We start from the raw sequence: 10,408 nt of genomic DNA, 5'->3' as shown, positions 1-10,408 counted from the left end.
GGAGCCCAGCAGGCTAGCCGTCTCTCATTGCGCCACCCCGCGCACACATCCTGGAGGTCCGCGCCGCGGCGCCCACTGGCGAATGCGCCGCGATTCTGCCCGCGCCGGCGACGGCGGTCGTGGCGCTCTCCTCGGTGTTCTGGCGGGAGGCGTGGAAGTATGGGGAGCGAGCGTTTCGGTACTGCAACCACGACGTGGGGCACGCGCTCGCGGCGGTGGCGGTAGCTGCAGCAGCGCTGGGGTGGGACGCGAAGGTGCTCGATGGGTTGTCGTACGAGGATCTTGGCAGGCTGGTTGGAGTGGAGAAAGGGAGCCCGGCTGCTACGCCTGAGGAGCTGCCCGACAAAGTGGTCAGGGGTAAGGCGCCGTGGGTGGAGCGGCAGCACCCAGATTGCGCCGTTCTGTTATTCCCAGCAGGGTCTGAGCCTGAGGTGGACTATGGCAGGATGAGTGAGGCGCTGAGGAGGTTTGATGGGCTGGATTGGGTGGGGAAGGCGAATGCGCTTAGTAAGGATCATGTGGTGTGGGATGTGATATACCGTACTGCAGAAGAAGTCAAGAAGCATGGTCCTGCGCCTGAGGAACGCTTCTTTGTGATGCCATGGCGGAAGAGCCCAGCTATGTCGGAAGGTCTGTATAAGCAATTAACAGTGGAGGAGGTGGTGCGACGTCGGAGAAGCGCTGTGGACATGGACGGGGTGCATGTAATGGGGAGGGACACATTTTATCAGATGCTGTTGCACTGCCTCCCGTCAGGGAAGGTTGGCTCAGGTGAGCGGCAGGGGCAGCAATGTGCTCTTCCATTCCGTGTATTACCATGGGATGCAGAGGTGCATGCCGCATTGTTTGTGCATCGCATCTCGGGGCTGCCAAAGGGGCTATATTTCCTGGTGAGGAATGAGGAGCATTTTGGTGCATTGCAGCGTGCCATGAGGCAGGACTTCGAGTGGGTTCGACCGGAAGGGTGCCCGGATAGCCTCCCGCTCTACAGGCTGATGAAAGGGGATTGCCAAAGGCTGGCAATGCAGATCTCATGCTTTCAGGTATTTGAAGATGCCAGATGGCATTGTTTCTGGTTATTCAGTTATAAACTATATTCGATTGGCTGGTTAAGAAGTTTCCTTATGAATATATCAATGTTTATTTATGCTTAGTCCTCACATTCTTCCTTTAGTTTATATATTGAAGCTAAGGGAGCTAATTTTAATATCACCATGTAACCTATTCTAGTACCTGCAGGAATTTTACTATTTTTCTGCTTTTGGTATTTTTATGCAGGAAATTGCTTCACATGGATGTTTTAGCCTTGGTATGGTTGCTAGATTCGAGCCTCTGTTGCATGATAAAGGTGAATGGATGTATCCTCGTTTGTTCTGGGAGACTGGCGTTCTTGGTCAAGTGCTTTACCTGGAAGCCCATGCTTTTGGAATATCTGCCACAGGGATTGGCTGTTACTTTGATGATGCTGGTAAGTTGAGCAGACATTTTAATAGATCTATCGCAGTTTAGTACTTTATTTCTTAACCATGGTGGTATTTCCTTTGTCAGCAATAATCCTCTGCTAACATGCATTAGCTGAAACAGGGAGCATCTGCAAACTATTAAGAACATTTAACACCATTACACTCCTTTCCACTTGTTGTAAAAAGAACTGCTGTGTTGTTCACAGCACAGGGGAACAAATCCCAGTTCTAGTTTGTTTTGCAGTTTATGTGCACTTAAAGATCTGATGATTGACGAGTAGGATGCTCAGGATTCTGTTGAATCATATACGTGCTACGCTAAAACCAGGCATTTTTTTTTCGTGAACCACAAGCCAATTCAAGATTATCTAATCAGTCCAATATCTTCGCTAGTCTTTAAGAATATTGGCAATGCATTACTCAAATCTGTATTGCAAAAAATTTCTGTTGAACAATGTATTATTCATTTTGTTCTGTTGTAGCAGCTGTTGATAATTCATTAAGCCAGCTGGGACAACACTACTTGGAAAGAGAATGATCCTTAGAAAGTTAGAATACTGTTAGCATTTTTACCATAAATAGCTGACCACGCTAGTGTAAACATACCTAATAAGCATATTATGACTGTTTACTATCCTTTACAAAATCAAAATATCGGTAGCTTGTGATGTATTGCAATGATTACACTCTTGATTTACTGACTGGACTAACTTTGTGAAATGATACATCCTTAAACACTAGGTTTATATCACAAAAATGGAGGAAGTGCTATTATTAGTTGCTCAATGGATCAACCTCACTTCACATTCCCAAATCCTAGTCTAAAGTCCATGTTTGTTAGGTGTCTGATAAGCCATGCCTCACAACAGAATGTGATCAAATATACACTTGTAAAATTGTGAACACAAAGAATAACTACACTTAAAGAATAAAAGAAGGGTATATCATGATGAAGCGTAGTTCTGATAGCTGATAACTACATTTTGTATAATGGCTGAAGGTATGTTACATTGGTCTTAACAGTACAATTGTTGAAACATTTTTAAATAGTTGCAAATCAAATATCAATTTAGCAAGCATATGTTTTATCATCAATGTTGAGTCATGATGGGATATCTGCGCTGCAGAATATGGCCAGACAACATTGCTTGAAGGAGGGTGTAATAGTAGGATAGGTGATATAGATTTAACATGATCATTGATGGTGATGGGTTGAGAAGAGACTAATTCATTATTTCTTTTTCTTCTTTTTAGATGGTCCATTTGTGTACAGGACCTTTTTTAATATGCGCCACTCTTCTTGAAACCAAAGAGACAACTTCTAGACTTCGGGACTCTAAAAACAAATCCTATGATTCTTATGATCTTCTTATCTCTAATTTCCATGCAAACGCATGTAATGTTCCAGTTTGGTAGTGTAAGATTCATGCTAGTTAGGAAAAAAACAGAAGTGGTTTCATGTTTGTTAATTTGGTTTCCTTGTAGATATACTTAATATATTGGAGATTAGTTTGCTGGGATTAAGGGTGTTTCTAACTTAAGGTCAAGGATATCCTTTTTGTATCCATTTTGAATCAAGCAAAAATAGTAAATGTCTCACCAGAACCCAAAATCTGTCTCGCACCAATATATTGTCCATCTCCTGCTATTCTGCTAATACATATAATCCTTTCAAACGATGCTATCTGGCTTTCCTTAGACTGTTGAGGATTGACGTGAATGATTGTGAAATAGTATCTGTAATATAGGGTGAACTTACCATGTCCATCCACTGTCAATGTACTGAATCACATTGTTTAACATGCCTATGCACCCAACTCACTTGTCTCACCACTAGGTGTCACTTCCTACACATTGTATTTCTTAAAATTTTGATGAAAAATTATTTTCTGCTTAGATCTCCAAGCTTCACCAGATGTTAGAAAATCTGTTGTTTAGCTTAGAACTCGTGATGTCGTTTAGATCTTTTTGAAATCTGTATTTTACATATCTAACAATTCAATCCATATATTTAATATTTTGCAGAGTGTTGCATACTTCTTTTTGTTCATGTAAAACATAGTTAGCATTATAATAAGACATCTTTTCAGCACATTGCTCGATTTTCATGCCCGAGTTGATTGTTCTGCCTGTGATCATGAAGCACAAGATCACTTCTGACTTATATTTGGTTTCTCTTAATTACCATCCACTGTGATATCTAAATAATATTCACCATCCACAGTGATACCTAAATAATATTCTTCGTATCTCTATTCAGTTTGCAGTGGTCATGATAATTTAACTCTCCGTTGGTATTTTAGCTTAAGTATTATTCAGTAGTAGCTTCTAATTTGCTAGAATTTCTGTGCAGTTCATGAGGTACTTGGCTTAAGAGATTTGGAGTTCCAAAGCTTGTACCACTTCACTGTGGGTAGTCCTGTGCTTGACGAGAGGATAATGAGTCTTCCGGCGTACCCTGGTCCCGGAATCGATGCATGATTTTTGCTTCGGGGTTATTGTCCATTCATGCATCAACAAGAGAACTGAGGAACCTGACCGTGTGGGAGTTCGTTTATGGTATAGTGGCATGCCGTGCTATCCCTGTATACACCGGCATTACCCTCTCTTATTTCTGTAGTGGTTAGCCGGGTTGATTTTATGATGGTACATGGCACTCCCTCCGTAGCTCGTTTTGATTTTTCTAGGTTCATAAATATTATCATGCACCCACACATACACTATATTTAGTTTAAAAAAGCTAAAACGACCTACAATTTGGAACGGAGGGAGTGGGTATGTTGGGATGGTTCAGAGTGTTTTAATGCATGTTCTGGACTTCAACTGGTTATATAGTTTTGTCTGTCCACAGATCAACAAGACTGTAGGTTGTCTGTCCACATACCAACAGGAATGTAGGATTAGCTGTCAAAAGAAACTGGAGATGAAAAACTATACATCCTTTTGAGGCTATACAACAAGAATGTAGTTTTGAGAGACATTATGGCATGACCTCGACCTAAATCATCTAAACATCCTGTCAAGGGCCAGTCAGGGAAGAGATCCTTTTACTCGGTTAGCTAGCCCCATCCAAATTCCAACACTTCATCTCAATTACCAGCAGCTAAGTCTGGTGACCCTCCATCAAAGACACATCTATTTCGGTGATTCCATAGCGACGACACTCCTAGGATAACAAAACATCCTAAAATGTTAACTGGCGGACCCTAATTGCCACAATGTCAACATTTAAACATATGTTCCCAATTTCAACATCTTATCAGAAATATTCCATAGCTGCTACAAGTTCAACATTCCAAAGTGCACACATATTCCAAAGTCCAAACATCAACAGGAAGGACGTGTTGAAAACAAAAGGTTCACATGACATCACAGGTTCACATGACAATAATGTCATGGGAGGAACAAAACTTACACTTGGTGTTATATAAGACAAAAAAAAAATTCAGAGAAAGAAAGGAATTGAAGTCATCTCCTGGTACCAAATAAGAAATTTTCTCTATATATTGAGAACCATGCTTGTCTCAAAACTAAGCCGTCTTAAGAAAGTACATTGTTATATGTTAATGGTCTCATATGTCGTCTCATGCAGTGGCACATAAGATTTTTGATGAGGTGGAGGAGAGAGCAAGAGGTTGTTGTTTTTGCGAAACAACCACCTCATGAGCTAAATTGTAGGACTACAAGATAGCTCAACAACCATTGTATTAGTTGCATTTCCTTTTTTATATGCACAAATCAAGGAACTATATAGTTCTACCAGACAACTTATAAGATAACTCATTGTACGGGTTGACTCTTAAGTCGTTCCAAGATTACATGTCAATGCATGAGACCACCTATTAGACGACATCAATGTACTTGAGGAGGAAGAGGCAAGCCCTCCCGAGTCTAGAGCCGTGTATGGTGTACGTTGGCTAAAATTTGCACGATAGCGGCTATTAATTTGCACGTACTGAGAATCTGATATCGGACCGGACTAAGTTTCCGTAGCTTCCCGGCCGGCGCTAACCAATTGGGGACCTGATTGGTTCACTTCTCGGCAGAGCCTGGCTCGTATGAGGGAACCAGGCCACGGTTGGCCAGGCCTAGCGTCTGATTGGTTAGTTGGTCCGTTCCAGCCAGGTCAAACGAAGAAAGCGATTGGTTGGCTGGATGCACGCTCGTCGAGCTATCATTTACACGCGCTTGTGCGCTCCCTGCATGCTGGTTTGCATCGGCCGAGCCTGGCTCGCGAGAAACACCCACAATTCCTACATTTCCCGCGGGCCTGGCTCGAGCTGTACGGATGCATGATCGAAGCCTGGCCCAAGCGCTTGTTCAAAGCATCCAGGCGATTTTCAGCATGTAAGGTTGCAGCCATGGAAATCACAGATGAAGTTGTCTAACATCATCCTATAGTGCAAGATCCTTTTTATCTATCTCATTGTCTACGAAAAAGAAAGAAAGAGAGGAAAACAGTGATGCGTACGTGCTACTGCTGATTGCCCTTGCAGCAAGAATTAATCAGCTGCCACTTTAACAATGACCCGGAGACACCGCTAACTACGTTCAGACATGGTCAACTGCGTCAGATCTATCAAGTGAAGCTTCTCTCTCTTACCTTCTTTTTGTACTATCCAACCACTACCGGAAAACTCACCTTCCATCCATACCCTTTTGTCCCAGTTTAAAGTTAGCCCGTGACTAAAAGTGGTGTCAGTTTAAAGTTAGCCCGTGACTAAAAGTGGTGTGCTACAGTAGGCCAGATTGGGGGAGCTTTAGTCCCGGTTGTAACGGTCGGATTTTTTCCACCAATGGCGGTCCTCTTTTGTCCCGGTTGTAAGCTCCTATCGGGACAAAAGCCTCACCCTTTTATCCCGGATGAAAAGTTTACTCCCAGTTGGTAATTCCAACCGGGACAAAAGGTGGAGGCTTTTGTCCTGGTTAGTGTTTCCAACCGAAAGTAACTCCCAACCGGGACAAAAGGGGTTTGTTTTTGTCCCGGTTGGAATTTCCAACCGGGACAAAATCTCCTCTATTTCTTCCTCCTCCAACCCGAGCCACTCCACTCCACCAGAGAGCTTCATCCTCCTCTCCATGGCGATGAAGCAAGCCTAGGGGAGGTGTTGCCCGAATTTTTTTCCTCATTTCCATGGGGATTTCACTCATCCAAAGTGTTGTGAAGGTTAGCTACTTCATCCTCCTTTCATTTATTGTTATTATGCTTTAGAGAGGGAGAAAAATGAGGTTTTTAGAATGAGGGAGAATGGAGATGATTTTTATTTATACATGTTTTTTAGAATGTGGGGATCTTTAATCCCGGTTGAACGATCCGGGACTAAAATTCTCCCCCTCGTCTTGAAAACTATATCCCGAATGATTTTTAGAGAGATTTGGCTCCTACCAACCGAGGCTAAAGTCAAGATTACCGAGACTAAAGCCAAGGTTTCCGGTAGTGAACACCGGCTGCTACCACGCTGTGAGCCCTCCGTTCCATCCACACAGACAATCAGATGTTGTCTCAGTGTGTTATTGTGTCATAGAAGCCTCTATCAAGCTAATCTATGCTAGAATTAAACATGCCATCAGTTCTCAGCTGTGACCAACTACTAAAAAATATGTTTGTCCACTGCACATATGCGAAGGATATGGCATGCCATGACACTATGTTATACATAGTGGAGGTACAACTAGTAACACAAGTAGCATAACTAGAGCACAGGAATCTGGAAAGTTTTGGTTTCCCCCTCACAAATGTTATCCAGAATTTAAGATTACCAACTGGTCACGTACGGCGCCAACGAACAGGGCATGCAAACCGTGCAAAATGTTTAAGGCTCAACCTATGTTTGCCATTTGCACTCTCATCATCTTCAGCAGAATCGGAGAGGCACATGTGCGAGCACAACCGTAGTGATGTACTCTACCCTTTCCTGGAGGAGCCAACGATTTCGAGCTTGCCTTCAATGCAACACTTGTTTTTTGTGAGATACCCATTCGAAGCGTCCTTGAAATCCTCTAGTGAAATGAACTTCTCCAGTCCCCACTTACAATTGCTCGTGGAGAACCGGCCTACATTTCCCCAATAAGACAAGTTAGGAATATGTGATGATAGGTTAGCATCTGGAACCCTGTTGATCGAGAAAACTTCTGTCAAAATACGAACCAGTTGCATCGCGATGCTTGCCACCCTCCTGGTCATAGATGAATAAGGTAAGTTCGACCAGGCTGCCAGATCTTTGGGGAGATCATTTGGCTTGCCCATGTTCAGATACAAGGAGAGGTGCTTCCCGTCATCAGATAGATGCATACTTATAAACCTGCAAGTTTGGAAGCATCACACATGCACAATTCAGTTGATGCATTAAGCTACATTACTCTTTACGTGTCAATTACATGTGCACTGTAGTAATTTCTATAAAATCATGTTTAAACTGGTAAGAGGGCTCGGATTGAAATAACATCCAGTCACGTCAAGCATCGCAAGCTGAAGATGCTATCGTGACTAGATTGATAGATACTGATTAACCTGCAAAATTGAACAGTGTCAAAGGTCTGCGATTCAGTCCATGAATGAAAACGGCGCAGCCCTCAGTACCTCTTGAAAAAAAAGGGCAGATATAGTAGTCTTTACTTTTCAATGATCAAATTCAAATGAACTGCAGTAGCTTTAATGAAACCAAGCCTAAAAATGAAAAGGTATGGAACCAGTTGTATCCGCTGATTTCGAATTCCGGAGAACAGCTTGTATTCTTTAGAGCAAAGAAGTCCTCTATGTTCCAAGTGTAAGTTTTGGCCTCGTTGAAGGTGTTCGTCTTCCGGACAAAGAGTGTTTCTGATATCATATCCGCTTTTGCAGTGACAACTTTAATGAACTTGACTCCAAAGACACAGGTGTCGCCGATGAAGAATCCAGAGGACTGTTCCTTCAGTATATCGAGGGGAATCATGCATGCTATCCCAGTGCTTGTGCTTCCAGTCTCGAAATTGTGCTTCACTGCACACAAAAAAAATATCCAAAGCGTGAGTGTTCAGAAATAGAGATTTTACTGAAACAAACAATGGCTGTGAAACAGAATACTCGTTAGAGAGAAAATAAACATTCTCGAAGACAAACATAAATAAAGGTTGCAAACTTGCAAATTATAGCTGACAGTGTAACGAGGAAGATTTTGAGTTAATGTATGTAAAGCATCCCAGCTATTGCTATCAGGTGTATGTGTATTTGCTATTTTACCTTGATATTTGCGGTGCTTTCCATAGAACTGGTCATATATCATGAACTTGAAACATGCCTCAACGATAGTGTCGGGTTTCATTGAACTTTTTGACAGCCCAAGCCTCATAGAGACATAATCATTTTGATCTCCACTCTTTTTGTCCCTCAGATTCAGCATTAAGTACCTGCAAACAAATTAAGACAGGGCACTGAGGATCTGTTCATGGATGGCCATGTTCTCTTTTTTGATTCTTATACAGAAACCTCTGATAGGCCTGCAGCCTGCTATGTGTTGGGGCCTTGGGGGAGATGTTTTTTTTTTTTGATGGAAACAGGAGGGTTTTAGCCCTGCTGGTTATATATTGAGAAAAAAGAAATAAAGGGATTACAAAGAGCAAACCAGTTTGTATCTAAGAAACAAAGAAGGTTAAAAAGAAAATCATGAAGATTACAACATAAGCTCTAGCCATTCAACCATTGATTGTTTGGAGGCCTCTTTAACTCTATGCAAGACTAAGGCATAGGTGGACTTGAACCGCAAGATGGCCCCTTGCGTTGTTGGTGGTATGCCTCTGAAGATTAAATCATTTCTTGTCATCCATATGCACCAGCTCATGATTATGATTATTTCCATGAAGAAAGGAACCTGAAGCTGAGTTTTGAAGGAAGTCAAAATGGAATAAGGGTCCAGCTGCAAGTCGGCATAAAGGCCTAGATGAATCCGCCTTGGGGGAGATGTTAAAAACAGTCATTTTTTTGTTGGCCAGACTTCTGAAGCTATTAAGTTTTTTTCATGCAGGATATTAACCAAGTTAGTTGATGTTGAACGGTTCTAGTTGTAGGAACCAACAGATGCAACAAGAGTCGCAAAGAGCAGCTGCTACATCCATACCAGTTCAAGTCCATGATCTTAAACGCTCCAGAGTATGTCCATCCTTCACCCTTGTTGAGAAGCGAGGAGAAGCCGTCAATTGTCCACTTGAAGGTTGTCTGCTCTGCAGCTGGAAAAGGAGGTGTTTTAACACTGGGATTGACAGGCATGAAGCATAGATAACTAGAACAGTATGAAAGATCAACATCTAAACATTAGTGCTGTGATAGAGAGGAAAGTCCAAATAACAAGATGAAGTGTTGCTCATGACGATCCATTAGTGCAGCTTCAGTGGGATATCGGTCCAATAACACTGTGATGAACAATGTTCTAGCCAAGAAACAAGCAGAAAAGGTGCAGAAGACAAGAGGAAATCCTTACGCGAAACAGTGAGGCAAGAGTTGCCCATAGCTCTGCCAATTCCTCTTCCCAGGAATCCTCTGCATGTGAAATCACTAGATCAGTCGCCATGCCATAAGCAAATCATCAGACTGCAGAGTTATGAACTTAAATTGTCTTTAGAGGCAGAGCGAATCTTATAGCCAAATAATTACCACAGACAGAATCAGAAATACTGACCAGAAAAAGAATTCGAAAGGCTAAAAACCTGCTGCACTAACAAGAAATAGGCGGGTTTTACTTCCAAGTCGATCCCTCTAATCAAGAGAAAAAAAAGGCCCTAAAAACCAGGACGAGCACACTAGAACAAAATAGGAGATAGCAAGATGTAAAAACCCTGTCCACAAACCTATGAGGCCAAAACCACAAGAAATCCCTCAGTCCCTCCATCAATCCTCAAGAAACCCTGGGAGCACTCAGATTAGCGATCCCGGAGCACTACAGGAAGATCAAGTTCTTTCCTTATTCCCCCCT

At 42.4% G+C, this 10,408-nt stretch overlaps 2 protein-coding genes across 2 annotated transcripts in view; one reads left to right on the top strand and one right to left on the bottom strand.

Annotated features, from left to right (window-relative positions):
- The window catches only part of LOC101758666, a 4,696-nt gene extending 403 nt beyond the window's left edge, over positions 1–4,293 (top strand). The window contains exons 2-4 of the mRNA XM_022829688.1: positions 16–1,043; positions 1,279–1,468; positions 3,817–4,293. Of these exons, the coding sequence (XP_022685423.1) occupies positions 16–1,043; positions 1,279–1,468; positions 3,817–3,944 (1,346 nt within the window). The 3' untranslated portion in view covers positions 3,945–4,293. The remainder of the gene's footprint in view (positions 1–15; positions 1,044–1,278; positions 1,469–3,816) is intronic.
- Positions 4,294–7,391: 3,098 nt separating this feature from the next.
- On the bottom strand, positions 7,392–9,967 carry LOC101758261. The gene is made up of 5 exons (XM_022823367.1): positions 9,917–9,967; positions 9,557–9,665; positions 8,683–8,849; positions 7,612–8,442; positions 7,392–7,517 (listed from the first exon to the last, which is right to left on the bottom strand). The coding sequence occupies exons 1-4, from the start codon at positions 9,942–9,944 to the stop codon at positions 8,096–8,098; spliced, it is 651 nt and encodes a 216-aa protein (XP_022679102.1). The 5' UTR covers positions 9,945–9,967; the 3' UTR covers positions 7,392–7,517; positions 7,612–8,095.
- Between the last annotated feature and the right edge of the window lie 441 nt (positions 9,968–10,408).

This window comes from Setaria italica, chromosome IX, assembly GCF_000263155.2.
Source record: "Setaria italica strain Yugu1 chromosome IX, Setaria_italica_v2.0, whole genome shotgun sequence".
NCBI lineage: Eukaryota > Viridiplantae > Streptophyta > Magnoliopsida > Poales > Poaceae > Setaria > Setaria italica.
This window is presented reverse-complemented; position numbering and strand designations above follow the sequence as displayed.